Source organism: Phragmites australis, chromosome 7 (genome assembly GCF_958298935.1).
Source record: "Phragmites australis chromosome 7, lpPhrAust1.1, whole genome shotgun sequence".
NCBI lineage: Eukaryota > Viridiplantae > Streptophyta > Magnoliopsida > Poales > Poaceae > Phragmites > Phragmites australis.
The window spans coordinates 27310495-27329727 of record NC_084927.1 but is presented as its reverse complement, the minus strand read 5'-3'; the positions used below and the strand labels follow the sequence as shown (position 1 = coordinate 27329727).

Below are 19233 nucleotides of genomic sequence, written 5' to 3'. Positions count from 1 at the left end.
CTCAGGTCCCTACCGGGGCATGAGCAGATGTGAATTTACATCTGATTTAATTTCTGAATCCGATCGGGTTTTATATTTCGAGTTTCTGATTGAGTGTATTCTTACTTCATCCGATTGCAACCCGTCCTGTTGCCACCAAGATTGGATTTGATTGAGCCCATTAGCACCTTTAAGCGCAGCCTGCGCCGCGTGTATAAATATATCTCCGCTGAGACACGAGTGCCCCCTGCCGGGCCCATCGCCTCGTCTAACCTCCTCAAGTAGCAGCACCCGAGCAGCTAATTAATCAACGGCCAATGGACTACTCGGTGCGCGGGGCGTGGTGGTCAGGGGAGACGGTGGCCGTGGTGACCGGCGCGAACCGGGGCATCGGGCACGCGCTCGCCGCGCGCCTCGCGGAGCACGGCCTCACCGTGGTGCTCACCGCGCGGGACGGCGCGCGCGGGGAGGCCGCCGCTACGCCGCTCCGCGCGCGGGGGCTCGCCGTCGTCGTCCGCCACCTCGACGTCTCCGACGCCGCCTCCGTCGCGGACTTCGCCGCCTGGCTCCGCGACGACGTCGGCGGCCTCGACATCCTGGTAAAACCTGGCCCACCCGTATCGCCCTCATCCTCTCTTCTCCTTCTCCTAGGTATCGCTTGCAGTAAAGTTGGTCTTTTCAACCCATTTGGAATACAGAAATTTCATTTCAAGATTTTCATCCGAAAGCCGCTCCATTCCCTCGTTCCAAACGGACCCTTGCCATCCGCCGGACATGCACATCCACAGTTCTTCCAACTCCCATCGATACGTATCACAAATTCACAATTCACAAACCCGTAGTGGTAGTACGCGCGTTCGCTTTGCCTTGGAGGAGGACCGGCTCCATTTCACACCGCATTATTGCCTCCTGTAGCACGTCCTCCTGGCTGGGCCTGGGCGCGCACCCCAGCGACCAACCGAATTAAAGTGCCCGCGCAGCCAGCGCACGACCGTCGCGTCTGACGACCACCACCCTTCCCGGCTTCCACCGTTCCGTTCACCGTTCGCCTGCATCCTAGAGTCCAAGTCTCCCCGCGCCACTCGTGCCATCGGACAGCGATGGCCGGGGAACCTGGTCCAAGGCCTGTTCCGTGACCGAGAGGTTAGTCGCCGTTACTAAGTTGGTACAATAGGGTACGTTATATGACTCGGATTCTTGAGTTGACTTGATAAAAAAAATTAGACATACGAAATATAACTCGATATTTGACACGAGGTCGGATTTTGAATATTCGATTTTACAAAAATTATACATAGATCACCTAGTTGGTTACGATAGATTGGTTCTGAAGGCTAACTTGGGTACTCAATATGTCTGGTTTGGAGAAATCACGTGGATTTGGCTTTCCCTCGTGTAGGTTCACTGTTTGGGTTGACATAGCTTTTGTTTGGCTCTGGCTGCAGCCGGTCATTGGCCAAGTGATATACTCCTAAGTGGTAGTGATGACAACGCACGTTTTTAGCCCTATTTCACTGAATTTGAGGTACCTTTAGCAATGGATTAGTGACCAAATCATCGTTGTTTAAATGGACCTGTCAACGTTCGCTTCATCAGAGATCTCTGCTTCTGAAGTGTCTAGATCACCTATCCTCGTAACCTACTGAACCGAAATCCGCTCTATTGTTTTTACCATAGCTGCAAGCCTGCAAAATGAATGGCAATCATAAGAAGCAAAAGCATGTTCGGGTTGGGAAATACAATCCTACATGTCTTTGTGCACGCATGACTAATCTCGTATGTCCATCTCTCCAACCTGATATCTATGTATCTATTGATTTTCTCATACATTCTATTTTTTTCACATACCTCTTCAATACGAATTTTAACATAAATGAACAGTATTTATAGCACATGCTTACGTAAGGGCTAGTGAAATTTTCGTGTTGTGTTGGGTTCTGCAAACCAAGGACGATGTTCAGTTGTTGCTAGGGTCAATCTTCCCTCCTCATTTCTTAAAACCGATGAAGTTACCCTTGCATCATTCAAGGTAGTTTCTATGATAGTTTTAGCTGATATGGCAATAGGGCCTATATGTTAGAATCTACCTCACTCTTTTTGAGTTGGGACCCACATGTCAGCCTCTAACACTATTTCTTCTCCCTCATTATTCATCTTCCTTCGGGTCGCTAGCGTCGCAATATGCTCCGACAGAGAGAAAGGGATGTCATAATAGTTGCTCGCAGCTCCACCTCTGGCTAGCATCTTGCCGGAGGCACTTGTTGAGGGGTGCTTTCCCATGAACTCAAGAACTTGGATCCTCATGGACGGGCTGCAAGGGAGCTCGTGGATCTAAGTACAACAACTTCGAGGCAACAATAGAGGAGAAATTAGATGAGAGCTTTGGATGTCCACGTTGAGAGGAGTCTTCCAACGCAAGCAATCGGTCAGAGATCCAAGTGGTAGTGCACTTGGCCGGACTTGGATTTCACGAAGTGGCAGTGGTTGTAGCACCCCATGTTCAAAATCTACTTGGAGTACAGTTCACATGTACGGTGGGTCCACATATACATAGCATCTCTTTTACACTTTCGTTCTCATTTCATATGAAAAGATTAACACAGAGGTGCTATGCTCAAACTTGGACTGCTTAGGCTTATAAAGTGGTCCAATCTACATAGACTACTAAGGTGAGATTAATCCTACCAAACCATAGCACTTGGGCCACATGAACTGAAACTACAACACTAATGGATTGAGGTATTACACTCTCTTTTCCCCCTTCAGGGCCAACATCCTCGACAGCTTACAGTATTCACAGCAGGCAAATACCTATGATCTCTCCTCGGTACCACGACTGTGTCATGTCCCCTCTACGCACCGACATGCACGTATTCGTGCAACGAGAGTTAATGCCCTGATACCACCTGGAACACCCTACTTCCAAAATATGTTTTTGGCCCGGTCCACCTTTCAACTGGACCTACGTATGCATAACACATATTTTACATTTTTATCATCGCTTCGTGTAAAATGATTAATCCGAAGGTACTATGTTTGGACTGCTGAAGCCTATAAACTACCCCAACCTACCTAGACTACTGCGGTGGAACTAATCCCACCAAACCGGAATAGTTGTGTCACACAGATTGAAACCTGGATACTAATGTTGGAGTATTACAGTGATGCTCTTTTGATTTGGACTAGACACTTTCTCCCTACCTCCCTCTTCTTCTCTTCATGCACCGAGTGGCAGGCCTAGTGCGTATTGTGGTGGTGTGGACCTGGTGGTTGGCCAACAGAAGGAAGTGGTAGAGATGGGAGATTGGGAGGAAAAAAAGATGAGAGACGAGGAAGGTGATGACATGTGGGCCAATCATGCGGAAGGGATAAGAAATGATGATGACATGGCACCACCGTGTCAAAAACCACTGCCGCATAGGATAAAAACCAGCTTTGAATGGGTCAGGGGGTACCTTAAACAGTTTTAAGAGGTGAGGGGTGGGGGTAAGATTTCTAGTTTTAGACTTCAAGGGGAAGACTCTGTGACAAGTTCGGCTGTCGTCGGGGTGGGGGCACTATATGAAAAAAGGACATAAGTGACGGGTGATAATCGTTAGTCCCGCATCCGTCACCCCGAACACGTCACTGACGACTAGTTATAAGTGACAAATTAGGACTCATCACCAATGAGGTTATAGTTATGGGTTAAGATTACGACCTGTCCCTGATGGCTTGTCTCTGGTGAACGATTTTCGTGTTTTTTGGACACGAAAAAGTCAAAATAATATTTTTTTTCACTCGAGCTATCCCACACAGGCCACAGCAGCCATCATCACTCGCCACGTGTCACATGCTATTTTTCACACAATTTTTATACTCTACGTTCTGTGGGGATCGAACCAACGACCTACCCTCATGCATAGCCGCCTTACCACCTCACCCTCGCATGCCTTACCACCGCACCCTCGTGTGCATTCTGAAAGAAGTCAGATATTTTATCCTTTTAACTTTTTTTGCCGAGGATCAGTGACAGTTCATAACTGTGACCCGTCACTTATGTCAAGTCACTTGTCATAAGTGATGGGTCACTGATGACTGTTTTTATCAAATTGTTGATTACTGAATTGTTTAATACTGAATTCAGTGAATTGTTGATTTACATATTAAAATTTATGAATTTCATAATATCTCATATCAACAATCGCAATTTGATAGGTGATTCGGAGTGTCTTCGGTAAAATGGGCATAAATTTTACATACGGACTCTAATTTCAACGTTTTTTTTACTCTATGAGCATCTACAGAAAAAGTTACATCCGTTTCTCCCCACACTTCGTCGGGTTTGATGAATTTTTTGAGGTAAAAAACGGCTTAGAAGATTGAATTATCGTTGCCCTGAAGTTTTTGCACCGTTATCGAAATACATGTTTGTGTCCATAGCTGTCACCCCTTATATCAAAATTGAGCAGAAATATACAATATTTTCTATTCTAGTGCTGCTGAGATGAGAAAAAATAAGAGAAAAATAAAAGAAAAATAAAAAATATTTGTGTCTATTACGTCGTCATACCCTACACCAGTTATAAGTTTAGTGTTTACATTTGTGCTTTTATGCGTAAATGTTCAACTATAGTATGATTGTAACCTTTTTTGCATTATATATTTTCAAATCTACATAATACTTATAGTTTTTAGTTAGGAAAATTAAGTAAGAAAAGGCAATACCTTGCTAACTCTAATAACAGAATTGAGTCATCAGTGATGGGTTATAACATTATCCATCATTTATGACTGGTCCAAAGAGACCCGTCACTAATAACAAATCATAAGTGATGAGCCGTAACGTGACCCGTCACTGATGACTAGACTAGGACGACTCGTCACTGATGACTTGATCATTAGTGACGGATCACAACTTCACCCGTCACTAATATCATAAGTGAGGGATAACTTTATGATCCGTCACTAATGACATGTCATAAGTGACGGGTCATGATCCGACTCTGACCTAATGCTACATAAGTGACGGGTTGTAACAGGACCTATCACTTATAGCTCTTAAATGACGAATCTTGGTAACTCGTAACTTATGTGATGTCTTCTTTGTCCATTTTTTATGTAATGGGGGTGGGGTGGGGTGGGGTGAATTGGAATTAGACTTGTTCCTTACTGAAATGGTGGTCCATTCCTGAATGACTAATGCTATCATTCATAGTCCACTCGAGTCGAGTTAGGATTTTTCAAGGTTCAGTCCGATCGATCTTTATCCGTTTGTTGGTCGCCCATCAACGGATATCGAAAAGCTTTTGAGAAGTCTAGTTCAGACTTGAGACTTTGCGACTGAAAGCTGTGGTGCATCCCCATACACAACTCAGTGGTCGCTAGTGCTGTTGTCAATTCTAGCTCAGACACTAGGAAGCTAAAAGGAAAGAGAGTTGTTGCAGTTCAAGCATTTCCAACAGCTCCACTTTGCTCTTAGATCAGATGACTCAACTTTTCGGTGCCGCTGAAATCATGTTTCATCTTTGCTTGTTTGTTGCTGCTGCAGGTGAACAATGCTGCCGTGTCGTTCAACGAGATCGACACCAACTCGGTGGAGCACGCCGAGACGGTGCTCAGGACAAACTTCTACGGGGCCAAGATGCTGACCGAAGCGCTGCTGCCGCTGTTCCGGCAATCGCCGGCCACCAGCCGGATCCTGAACATCAGCTCACAGCTTGGCCTTCTCAACGTAAGTCATGAATCTGTTCACAGTGTTTCAGATTAGCGCTTTTTTACGAACTAAAAAAACGTAAAGGAAAAGGATTAGCTAGTAATACTAGTATTGTTTTGGTTAAAAAAGGATTAATCCGTGTATTATGAGTTTGTGACCCTATTTGTCACCCCTAATTGTCACACCAAAGCAAGTGGTTACTAAAACCTGTCTGAATAGCTGCAAAAACTGAAAGATACCATGTACAGCTGAAGTAGACAGAGGATTCAAAGCATGTAGTTGTTTCTCGTACCACGCAAATCACTGATAGAAAAATCTAGTTGATGATAGTGATCCCAAGAAACATTTTCGTACTGTCATTGTCACCAACTAAAATTTCTGAGAGGTATAGTCGCACATAGTCAATTTCTTATCACTTGAAAATCTTGAATTAATAGTGAAAAACATCAGTATTGCTTACTTTTCGTGTGAAGAGTCAAGTTAAACTTGTACTTGCTGAAACGTTTTAGGTGTAAATTAAAGTGCACGCTCTGATTCGACGAAGGGTTTCTTGACCTCTTGTTGAATCAAATCAAACTACCGGTGTTTAAAATATAACACGCATAAAGTATCAAGTCGCTTGAGTAACTAATAACATATGTAGCTGGTTAAAAATTCGGGTGACTTTGAAGTGTGAATGCACGAGGCTAGCTAGTTGTAGAAATCTAGATAATTTTGAATTCTATCTTCAAGCACATCACCACCATCTTTCATTGTCATTGTGAGTTAATAAAGTTGTGTAAGAGGCCAGTCTGTAGAGGTCGGGAATAGGACATTTGAAATTGAGGGCGACAATCTGCAGAAGAAGGTGAGAGATGTTTGGTTGTGCCTGATGCCTTAGTTTATAGGTGGAAAGTTAGTCACAGGAGGATGTCATCAGCTTATCTAGAGCATGGGCGTCAGCTGAAGAAAGGAGGGAGCTTTACTACAACATGTCTACGCTGAGAGTACGTTGTAAAGACATGAGCTACTGCGCCCAGTGCTTGAAATCTCACCTACCACGAGAAGAAGAAATTGGCATAGAAGTTTCTGACTCTCTGCACCTGCACTCATCTCCTCAAAAAATTATCGAAATAGAAATCGAAACTGTGCGCAATGTATGTGCAGTATATTAGCAGTGTATGCTAGAAAGAAATGTAGTATATTAGTTAAGTTACCTTTAACTTTTGGTTCGACTGATCTTTGTGCAGAAGGTGAGCAACCCGTCCCTGAAGGCTCTGCTCCAGGACGAGGACCGCCTGACGGAGGCGGCGATCGAAAGCATGGTGGCGCGGTTCCTGGCGCAGGTGAAGGACGGGACATGGGCGGAGCCGGGGCAGGGTTGGCCCAAGGTGTGGACGGACTACTCCGTGTCCAAGCTGGCCCTGAACGCCTACTCCCGGCTGCTGGCGCGGCGGCTGCAGGCGCACGGGGAGCGCGTGAGCGTCAACTGCTTCTGCCCCGGGTTCACGCGCACGGACATGACCAAGGGGTGGGGCAAGCGCACCGCCGAGGAGGTGGCCGACGTCGGCGCGCGGCTCGCGCTGCTCCCGCCGGGCGAGCTCCCGACCGGCACCTTCTTCAAGTGGTGCACGCCGCAGCTCTACTCCAAGCTGTGATGATTGGCCACGTACGCCGGCCGTGCGCCCGCAACGGAGTTGGTATATATTTCGGTTCGGTTTTGCTCTCGATCACGTATGTGCAGAAGGCAGGTGTGTCGATCTGCCAACAAGATGCTTCGGTTAAACAGAGCATCCAACCATCTCGTCTCCTACTATCAGTAATGTACTATGTGTACTAGATGTGTAAGGTTTAGGTGGATAAAACTGAATCCATCATCTGAAGATGAGCAATGCGACCACATGACAATCGTTCTCTGCTTTTGCGTCTCTCTCTCACTGTTCATCACAAGTTCTCCAAAGTTCGAACTCCATACTCTGTACCAGGCCACACCCGGTTTAGCTGATAACTTAAGCTTACATTTTATCTGGGCCCAACCTGGGGTAGAAACTGGGCCATCTTGTGCTTTCGGCCGAGCTGGGCCCATCTTGGGCCAGATACATTTCGGCCGAGCTGGGCCTGACCAGGTGTATCCTCAACCCGCATCCAGCGTTTTTTTATTTTTATATTTCTTAAATAAAAAATTACAAAAATATATATTCATTTTAAAAAATCGCACATATAGGCATCTGACGCCTATTTTTACAATTTTTGATTTCAGAAATATAAAAATAAAAATCCGCAACATATAGTAAAACTAACACAGGTCATCCTTGGAAAAAAGAAGGTAAAACTAACACAGGTGGAACTGGTTGGAAAAATGTAAATTGATGCTAGTACCAGTACAAGGTAAGTAGCTTGTATGATAGTAACATCAGAAGATGCTTGTTCTGAGAGGCATTAGGTAGGCGACTCTAGCATATGCTCGTCTCACACGGTCACACCTCCATTTAAAAATGTCCTATGGCATCACTCGTCCATATTTTTTCGCTAGTAGTTGTTAACCCGTGGCCGGAACTGCCAAACGAGATTTGTCGAGCAGCCGGTGCAAGGGCGCCCAGATTCCGGGCTCAAAACAAGCCCAAGGGCGAGTCCGGAGGGGGTGGGGGCGCATAAAATTCTACGGGCCCTACACTCCTGCCCCTCTATATTTATAATTCCGAAACGCGCACAGACCGGCAGGGCCCGCTCGAGGCGAGGCAGGTCAGGCTGGACAGGCAATGCCGGTGGGCCCTTGGCGGTGCAGCGAGCGATGCATGCTACAGTCTACTGCTCGAGGCGAGAGCGAGCTTCTTTTGCTTTTCCAGCCCAAAAGAAGGGGGACATCAATCATGAACGCCTACTTGTACTCTCCCAACCTATAAGCAGGAGGAGGATTCTGCGAAAGTAGTAGTTCTTGCTTTTCCGCAGGGCAGCCGTCTGCAGGTTTCAGGGTGTGTTTGCTCACCGCATCTCTTCCATCATGAGCTAAGATCAAGTCAGTCTCTTCACGGGCAGATTCTCGTCGTGAAGGGATTCTCGTTCCCTTCAGCGTTTTCAATGGTTTTTCTTCACGGTTTCCTTCACGACGGGATTTTCAGGGTCATTCCCTTCAGGACACGATTCCCCTCGAAGGGAAGCTGTTGGAGATGAGAGGAAATAAAGGGAATGAAAACGAGGAAGGGAATCGGAAAGGGAACGAAATGAAGAGAATATGGTTAGGGATAGTCTAACAGATGGGTATAATTTCGAAAAAAAGTCATTTGATTATTTATATCTACTATTACATCTAAATCAGTGGGTGCAAATATTAGTTTGAGAGTGAAGCTTTACTATGTGTCGATGTATAGAATAAGAGTTTTTTTTTCTAAGGACCCATACCAGCTAATATCAATCGGTAGAAGATTTTTTCTCGGACCAGAGTCTCATCGTGCGACTAGTTCGCGCCTTCGCGATTAGGATCATTACAATAGAAAGAGATCTCGCGATCAGCCTTTACTAGTCACGGGATAGGTACTCACCAAATCAGTCAATTCTCATTAAATGTTTTTGACTCAAGTATTTTTCTTCTCTAGTCCAACGTACAGGTTGTGGTCGGCGCAGAGGTGTCATGACCCATTTCATAGTATTAAACACTACGGGATGGGCGCGCAGGCGTGTCAGGCTGCTTCACAGGCGCGCGTGCGAGATCGATGATGGGACAAGGCATATCGGCTGATCAGGGTGAGGTAAACATAGATATGTCTAGCGGATGGGACGGACTTGGTAGCTTCATCACGACAAAAGGGACACATGCGCCACCTATTATAATAGCATAAGGGTGAAAGGTTTAGAAGGAATGAGTCGATTGCTTTTAGGTCTATTTGTAGGTTCTCATTCTCTTGTATATAAAGAGGAGAACATGTCTAGCATGAAGAAGGTGACTCATCTGTAACCAATTCACAAATAATAATAACAAAATATATATGACGTATGGCTGTTATTCTTCGAGAGATCTAAACTTGGCTAACTCCTGTGTTCTTGAGTTCACCACAAACGTTGTTCACGTACACATCGGCTGGTACACCCTGAAATCATTATCAGGGACTAACCCTCAACAGTTGGTGTGCCAGATAGGGGCGTGTTTCTGCGTTTTGGTAAGTGTTAGAGATTAGATTGGGTTGTCTATGGCCGGATCCACGGCAACTGTTGAGTCTCGTTCCGAGGACCCCGGTCACCGCGAGGTGTTCGTTATAGGGTATGACCTAGATAAGCCCGGTGTGTTTCAGGTATGGGACACCGAATCAGAATCTGAAGGCTCCGAGGCTCAACGAAAAGTTTGCATGACAGTTTATGCAATGGAGGGTAGTAGAGGCTCCCGTATATCGGGTGCCAGCGATGATCCCGTGGCCACACGTCCAGATGTGAACCAGACCGATGCTAGACACGGGACGCTTTGGCACAACCCCAACCACCACAGTGACTCCTGGAGGAGCCCATCGTAGAGGACGCGACTCGTTCCGACGTCGTCACCAAGGCCGTCACGCCGCACAAATGCCGGGGCTCCCCTCTCGCAATATGTCGCCACTTCGCGCTCGACAACTCGACTGTGAGGCCATGATGCCTGCATAGAATCTGCAGACCGTGTGAATTCTTCTTAGCCACCCACTGGTAGCAGTACCAGAGGGTTCACTGTTAGCGCCATGGTTGCGTGACTTCGACCAGAGCCATCAGCCAGGCAAGATCCCCAAACAGGTAAGAGGGTACCCTGAAACTAATCGGGTGTGGAACCTTTTGGGCAAGGTCATCTCGAGGACAAGAAAAAGGGCCTTTCACTCTTTAAGTTTATGATAGAAAGAATGATCGCTTCTGATAGATACCAGGAACGGGGGTAGTCTTCCAGGATCTCAACAGGTGACCCTTTTCTCCACCAGTACTGATCACTCCTCGATCAAATGAGGAGTTGTTGCCCTATTTTGCAGCTACCCCTACAGGTCGTGAGAGCGGTACTGGTTATCGAGCGATGAGGTTTTTCTGCGACCAGAGATGAACAGACACATGACCACACATGTCAATAGGCCATGCACGTTGAATGGACTATGGGCTAGAGCGATCTCGACCCCACAAGCCAGCGACACCTTCAAGTACACATTTCAATTATTTTTTTCAGGCCACCAAATAGTGTTGCAGAGTATGAGGCCTCTTATCTGGAATACGAGCAGCGTCTGCACGAGGGGTAAAATGCCCACTAGCGATGAGGGACTCGCTACTGGCCATAAACCTGGTGCGGAGGGTTCCTTGTGCTCGAACCAGACGATAGCGACATACTTCTCCAAAGTGAGAAAGTTAGAGCGACGCTCCTTCAGTTTTGAAGTATAGCACGTCCCTCGCAAAGACAGCTTCCTAGCCGATAGTTAGCTCGTCTAGCCTCTTCTTGCGCACATATCCCGGTCAGAGTATTTGAAAAAAGATTCACATGACCACCTATCGTAGTCTCGGACCAACGTGAAAGGGATGCTCCGTTTGGAAACGGAGCACCAGTGGTAACACCTTTGGAGACAATACCTCCTTTTGTGTCGTCAACCTTTGGTGACCAACACGTGGTCGCCCTGCTCGACATACATGTGTTGTACATGGTTTTGTTCCATTACACTAGGTGTTACAATCGACCTCGAGAAGATCATGTGGCAACGCAAACCATGAAATTCTGACCCAAGAGAAAGCTTGAAGATGGAAGTTCTGAGAAAATATCAAACATACCAATCTAAGCCGAGCCCTCTCCGATGGGGAGAGGTCGCACAATAGAGGAGCGCCTTGCGGGGGGGGGGGTCCTTCTTTAGGGCTACCGCCATGAGGAATTTGACTAGCAACTCGACGACCTAGTTAGAGAGATCTGCATAAAAGAGATACTTAAGACACAATACGAATAAACAAAGAGCACCATAAAAACGGTTACGATATTGCCTAAAGAGCTCTCCCTGGTCACGTCATCACTGCTGGTGTACATTTATATTGGATGTGCTCTTTTCCACAAAGGGCACAACCGACATCACGATCTCCCTCTTACAGGGAGCAGACATGTCCTCCTCCAAGCGATACCCCGAAGAAAAGCGGCGAGGGAGCAGACAGTTATCGTACATCTGCTTCAGCTTCGACACAGTGCACCTGGACTTGGAAAAATCTGGCTCTTTATTAGTGCGCGATGCCATTTGGGGGTGGTAGGGGTGGCTACGGGAATATGGGTGTAGATGGAGATGCTGCACTCTGAGTGCAAGGGCTTGGAGGCTGTGAGAGATAGCGAAAGATTTTGTGGGCAAGCTTTAGCTTTCCAATTTATAGTGCCAGCATGATATCATAACTGCCGCGCGGAGCTTAACCGTCTCAAAATTCGAAAGGCCGCGCTTTGGGGGCTAAATTCCATCAGGTCCAGCAAAAATTAATATCTCTCTCACGATAGTTCTCTCTCTGTGAAAGTTTAAAACCTCTCATCAAGATGCGATTTTATAGGCCCGCCACAAAAATGGCCTGAGTTGATATCTACTCATAGTGAGAACTCATCTTGACCTAGGGCCGATGTGGTATGACTAGGTCCACCCACGACCACGTAGCATACCGCTCAGATCATCACATCCACGGAGGAGCTTATGGGCTACTGTCGGTTTATAAAATAGGATCCCCCATTTTGAGGGCCCACCCCAGTCTATATAAGTTGGTAGAAGATTTTTCACGAATCAGAGTCCCACCGCGTGATCAGTCTGTGCCTTAGTGATCAGGATCCTTAATGTATAAGGAGACCACACGACCGATCTTCGCTGGTCGCGGGACATGTACTTATCAAACCAGTCTATTATCGTTAAATGTTTTTTATTCAAGTGTTTTTCTTCCCTAAGTACTTCTCCCAGTGAACAGGTCATGGCTGACGCAAAAGTGTCATACACCGTCTCGTAACATTAAACGCTAAGAAACAGATATACAGACGTGTCAGACTGTTTTATAGGTGCACGTGTGAGACCGATAATAGAATAGGACAGACCGGCTGAGATAAACGTGGAGATGAATCGAATGGATGGTTTAGAGGAAATGGGGTGGCCGCGTCGGCGGACGGACCAAGCCGAGTGCCCGAAACGGCCAAGGAAAAGGAGAACGAACGAAGCAGAAGAGGACGTGGTCGCACTCACGGGCTCACGCGGGCGCTGGTTGCCGGAGTCTGCTACGTCTGGGAAACTGGCACTGCTCCAGATTCTCCTTCTCCTTTGCATGACAGGCTGACAGCAACAACAGCATGGGGAGACAAAGAAAAACAGAGGCGATCGAAAGCACACAGGAAAGCTCCGCTCTTGCGACTACGCTACTGCTGTTGCCGCGGAATTGTCCGTTTCCCGTCCGGCTGCTGACGCTTCCGCTTCCTTGTCGGCTTCTGGCTCCGAACCCGCCAGTGCCATCCGGCGGAGCGGGCTGGGGCCCAGGCGCCGGCGCTTGGCGGCCGCCGCGTGGCGCCGCCCGATCACCTCCATCTCGTTGCGCCGCCGCGTCGCCTCCTCGTCCACCACGAACCGCCGCATCAGGATGTCGTCCGTCAGCGACTTGCCCCGGAACACCCGCCGCGCGCCCTCGCCGGCCTTGCCCGCGGGCGACCTCCCCCTGGTCTGCTCGGCGGCCGGCGGCGGGGCCACCAGTGGGCTAACGCCGCACCCCGACGCGGACGCCGACGACGCGCGCGGGTAGCTGTAGCTCCGGCGCGGTGCCGCGTCGGCCTGGAAGCAGTAGAGCGACTCGCTGTTGTAGGAGGAGATGGGCGCGCACAGGCACACCCTCGTGAACGACGCCGCCACGTTCAGCGACGACGACTTGCGCAGTTTCCCCGGCCCCGATGCCGCCGCCGCTGCCTTGCCGGAGGCCGCCGTCACCCCCGACGCCGCAGCGGCCTTTGTCGTCGCCGTCGGCGCCGCCGCCGCCGGCTGCTTCCAGATGAGGAAGAGCACCTCCACCGCGCACTGGTACCACGGGGGCTTCTTGGACGACAGACCTGACCTCGCGCCGCCATCTTTTCTGCATGCACGGACAGAGCACGGCATCACGTCAGCCGACACGGAATACTCACGAACAATGAGTCAGTGACGAGCGCGTGGCATCTCAAGGCACGCACGACGTGAATGTACCTTGGTTGCTGTGTGCTCTTTGCCATCTTTTGCATCAAGAGGGAGTGGAGAAACATCTGGGCTGGCGCGGACGAGCGGAATCGAACGATAGGGAACAAAGATAGAGAAGAGAGAGGAGAGGTGAAGGTGAGGTCACATCAAGCTGTTACTGCATTCCCCCCTATGGGGAAGTGATCAAGTGAGAGCTGAGCTTCCATGGCGTGGAGGCACCGGGAGTTAGTTAAAGGAGAGTCCGGACACTGGAACCGGGACGGGAGGGCAGTTTGGTCATGTCGCTTTTGGCCGCAGGGTGTCAGTGCTCGCCGGAGGGAATAAGGCTGCGTGCACGACCCAACAAGGAAGGCTTTTGGGGACCCTTCCAAAACTTAATCATGGAAGCATGAAAGACCCCCAAATACTGGCCGTGTATACTGCATCCCACGGCATATGCAGTGTAAAGCTGCCAATGTTTGGAGGTGTTCTTTGATGGTTTGATCACTTTGATGGTTCACATGACATGACAGCAGAACTGCAGAGGGTGTCTGAGCAAACACACAATTTCAGTCGAACCACGTATCGCTGCAACAAAAAGGGGTTTTCGAGACCAGACTAGTATTGACAGGGCTATATACTATATTGTCCGAGATCCATGATTTCAGGAGCAACTAATCTACATTGCGGAATTCCAGCATTACATCAAAAGATTGCACATGCTCCTTTTCTTTATCAGGGGTTTATCAGAGTAGTATTTATCAGGGGTTTTCACGAGTAGCTTCAACAAGATTGCTTACTGCTTTTTGCTGCCTCCTTATCTTTGATGCATATTAGCATGCACTGATGCACATGCTCTTTCCCCCTTCCTTTAGGGCACCCGTAGTGTGCAAAAAGGATCGTGAGCAAATATATATATCTTAAGACTCAGTTTTATGCAGAGGAAATTTTAAGGTTCATATTGCTGTGACTCGTTTTTAAGTTTGATATTAGATTTTAAATAATAAAATATTATTTCTATATTGATTCTTCTCTCTTCCCTCCATCATCTACCAAGTACCACCAATCGGAGTCCTCGTAAAGATTTTTTTTAATTTTTGAGTAAGACCTAACTTAGAGCCCAGTATATCTTAAAACAAAACAACAAACGTGAGACATATCTTAAGGCTCATCAAGACCTTAAACACTAGCTATACCGACAGCTATTAAGGGTGGCAGTGGACCCCGTCGGGGCCCCGTTGGTTTTAGACCCGACGAGAGTGGGTTCGAATGTAAAATCGTCCCACAGGGCTATCGGGTCAGGGGGCCCAAGCCAGTATTGGGTTGTATTTTGCACCTGCAGGTGCCCCACGAGCCCCGAAATCCCGAGGACCATTAACAGCCCACACACCATGTGGTGGATCTGCTCCTCCCGGTCTCCATTTCTCCCTTCGTCCAATCGTCCCTCATCAATTTTCTATTGTCTTGTTCTCCCGAAGCCATGACCCTGCTTACGCGTTGCCCTGCCCTCTAGCCATCGGCGCTATCATCGGAGCCGGTGCGCGCACCACCGGTCACCGTTGCTTGCTCCAGCTCCCTCCTCCCATCTCTGGCCCCTGCCCCTGCCCCCTCCCATCGGATCAAATACGAATGGATAGTGTCGAACAGTGTTGTCGGAGGATTAACTCCTGTCGCAGGGATCCTGAGAGACCCTTTTTTAGAGATTCGGCCGGGGTATGATCCTGAATAAGTTCGTCGGAGAAATAAATGGGAATAGATGTAAATGCAACGACCGGTGGATGGGGGATGATGCCTAGTGCAAGAAAGAAATAAATGCACCGGAATTTAGACAGGTTCGGGCCGTACAAGGGCGTAATACCCTACTCCTGTATGGATGTAATAACTGCCATTGAGGAAGTCTCTACAGGATGTTGCTGGTTACAAGAATATTTGTCGAACTAAGAGCTTGAGGCTCCCTGTTCTTGGGCAGGGAAGGTCTATGGCCCGGTTCTTGGGGCTTCTGTGTTCGATGCTTGCGATCTCTTGCTCTATTCTTCGATTGCTTGTTGGGTTTTTTTGTCCTACTCGTTGATTGGGCTCTCCCCTTTTCTTCTGTGTGCCGACTCTTTTATGCACTCGCCGGCTGAGACATACCCCGAATAGGAAGGAGGGGGCACAAGTTCCAAGACGCCACGATTGGGAAAGGCGTAATCATCTCTTCTGGGTGAAGTGACCGGAGGGTAGAAAATGCGTCGCACGCCCGGTCACCTATCACCATAAACGCCCTGGCAACGGGCGCCGTAGAGAGGGCCCACCGGGCAGCCGCAGAGCAACCCGGTGTGCCCGTCCTGTCTTGTTCCTCTGCCACAGCAGGGTGGCAGACGGAACGCCTTGATCCTGGCGATGTTATCCCGAGATACGCCGGATGATACGGGACGGGACCCGTGCAATTAATAGCCCCACGCCTCTCTGCCAAGACATGGCAGGAACTGACACTGCGGCGGGAGCAGTTAGGGATGTCAGGCCACGCACGCTCATTAAATACGGCTTCGGACCTCTGACCGGTTGACACCTCATCGGTGGGCCCCTCGGGGGCCATGCCTATCCTTGTCCTCGGGGTACCAGGTGCTCGGGGGTACCGTTCACCTCCCCGAGCACTCTCTTCCGAGCACTCATATACGAACCTTCGGGGAACCGAGTGCTCGGGGGCTGCCGCGTGCAGCCCCGAGCACTCTTTGTGTGGAACCTCGGGGAACCGAGTGCTCGGGGGCTACTGCTCGCAACCCCGAGCACTCTCTCTCGGAACTTTAGCTCTTCTGATCATCGGAGGACTAGGGTGCTCGGTGGTGACCAGGCACTGGCCTGAGCATTTTCTTCCCGGTACTTAGACTCCGCGGGTCATCGGGGAACCGGGGTGCCCGGGGACCAGTGACTGTGGCTCCGAGCACCTTCTCCCGGGACTTGAACTTTTCTCACCCTGCAGGAGGGACCTCGCGGGATGGCGTCATGTGGCGGATGGCTGGCCTGGCCTCGGGACTCAGGGACCCCCGATTCTTAATACACCGACAAGTGTCAAACACGAATATCAATCATTCTATATTTGTTTCGAACCCCTTCAGGTGATCGAACATCGAAAAATATCTATCTCCATTTACATCCCTACTAATGAGGTGACATCAGATATCTAGAAATGAAGCCACCTAGTATTTTATCTAATGTGAAAGAAATAGAAATGAGACAGAGAAAGATATTGTCTATTAATTAACAGACGGTGTAAAACATCAGACAATCGTTCTTTTAGACAATATTTCCTCTATTGTATGGATATCTTCTGTTATTTGTGATCTTAATTTTTCACATATCATTTAACAATTAAATATCATTTAAATTACTTATAGCCAACTCACACAATAACTTATCTATTACATTATATATATATATAACATAAAATCATATTACAAACAGCAATATCTTAACCACAGCACTTGCCCTAACAGCCATGACTCCTCTGGACAACGCTTCTGAATTTAAAACCCAATGGCCAAAGCAACGCGATGCTTTTTGCATGGATCCTATGATATGAGCCACCAACGGGTACTTAAGTACAGGGCTACCTGTCTACTCAAATGGAGGTAGTTAAGGGTCGCAAGCCATATTTATATTCTCCCGTGTCCGTCAAATCTTTATCGATCAGGTACGCAGTACCACGGGCTACAGCCTACAGTTTTGATGCTGCACTGTAGCCTGTATCTGCAAAAGGATTTCTAAGTCCTTGCTTGACACCCTCTAGCTTTCGATATAGGACATGCAGTGCATTTATGTTGTTTGCTCAAATTTAAACAGAAATTAGAGTGAGCCGTACCTTAAAAGCTGACATGGCTTTAGCCGAGGCCAAGGACCAAAACCCAATAAAACTTCCACAAAAATTGCGAAATATGTAGGGTCCAGCCACGGTGTACCAATCTAGACTTAGCTAGGGTGGGGTCCGTTTGTAGCTCTGCCCTTGCAACCTCCGAATTGGTCCCTAATTTATTTTGCTTCTAATTAATAAGAAGAAGAAAATGCAAATATCCTCTAGAAATCTTGCAAATACCTCCCTACAAGTAAAATAATCATATTTATCACCTCACAGGTCTATTCCTTGTGCAAAATCCCTCTTATGGTTCTAACGGGATGACGTATCAAATATATTTGACGTGATGTGACCTTGAGTGCTCAACTTATATACTGCAAAGAGGGGATAATGAAGGGCTTAACTGCGCACTAAAAATCCACTGAATCAAATATGTCATTGCAATTTACTCCATAAATCAGAATAAATGAGAAGTCTGGTGGGTCCATAATACACATTTAAACATATTATAGGGTGATAAAGAGGGTATTTGTAACTTGAAATAACTTTCAGGGGTATTTGCACTTTTCCCTAGTTAATATTATCTTTTTTTCGACCCAGGCAAATCCCCTATGTTTCCTTTTATAGTTAATATTAGCTCAAGAATGACATATTGACAAGATCAATGAGTTTTCTTTCTTAGGATCGATCATTCAACCATTTTTTAAGCTTGGAAAAGTTAATGAGCAAAAATCAGGCACTTTATGTGTTTAGACTCTATTGACTAAACTAAGTCGGCTATTTATTAATAACTTTTAAGAGAAAAAAGAGTCGGTGACTTAAGAAGAATGGCATGTCCGTAGTTGGTGGTAAGATGGGAACAGGACGGGAATAGAAAAGCCTCCCTATGTTTCGATCGTGGAGTACGTACATGCATGCATACATGGCTCACAATGCAAGGGAACTGAATAACAATTCAAGCTTTGAGCTAACCAGACAACCGTTTCATATTAGTTTAACCTTCTGGAATTGCAAGCTGCTGATCATGTCGCCAAGACGTGTCCACACATAGGCGCCGTGTCGACCTTACCTTATCACTGTCATAGTGTTGATGAGCTGCTTCGAATCAACTGAGATGCATACAAATGCAATGCACACAAACATGCTTAACATTTGATAATCCCCAGTGCACGGAACCACGATGATAGCCATCCACGTTGGATCAGTTGGAGGTGTAGAAACGGGGCCAAAGGCTATGATCAAGAAAGGCAAAGGAAAGGAGCCATGGTCTACTTGGACCTTGGTGCTTTAAGCCGCTAAGAAAGATTCATCATGCGTATGTGCTTTAGCTTTAGACCCTGCGCTGAAGTGTCACGCTAACTAAGCTCTAAACATGTCGCAAAAGCAGATGGCACACAACATGGAATGCATGGATGCCCGATCCTTGATGCGCAGACGGACCACTGTTGAGCGCGATCGATCGGTGATATTCTCTGCAGGCTAGTCGGCTCGGCAGTTAGATTTAGCTCATCTTTAGTGTGACTGATCTCATCCACTTTTATAAGTGGGCTCTTGTACCATGGTTTAGACGTATTGCTTATCTAGATCAACAGTTTAGTACTAGCTAGGTGCAGCGACTAAAG

The 19233-nt window shown here is 47.6% G+C and overlaps 2 protein-coding genes across 2 annotated transcripts; one reads left to right on the top strand and one right to left on the bottom strand.

Moving 5' to 3' along the window:
• The first annotated feature begins 214 nt into the window (after positions 1-214).
• Positions 215-7492, top strand: LOC133924499 ((+)-neomenthol dehydrogenase-like). The gene is made up of 3 exons (XM_062370071.1): positions 215-578; positions 5510-5692; positions 6904-7492. Exons 1-3 carry the CDS (start codon positions 297-299, stop codon positions 7309-7311), a joined length of 873 nt encoding a protein of 290 aa, XP_062226055.1. The 5' UTR covers positions 215-296; the 3' UTR covers positions 7312-7492.
• A 5247-nt stretch (positions 7493-12739) lies between these two features.
• LOC133923560 (uncharacterized) lies at positions 12740-14152 on the bottom strand. Its single transcript, XM_062368844.1, has 2 exons — positions 13810-14152; positions 12740-13699 (listed from the first exon to the last, which is right to left on the bottom strand). The coding sequence occupies exons 1-2, from the start codon at positions 13863-13865 to the stop codon at positions 12994-12996; spliced, it is 762 nt and encodes a 253-aa protein (XP_062224828.1). The 5' UTR covers positions 13866-14152; the 3' UTR covers positions 12740-12993.
• Between the last annotated feature and the right edge of the window lie 5081 nt (positions 14153-19233).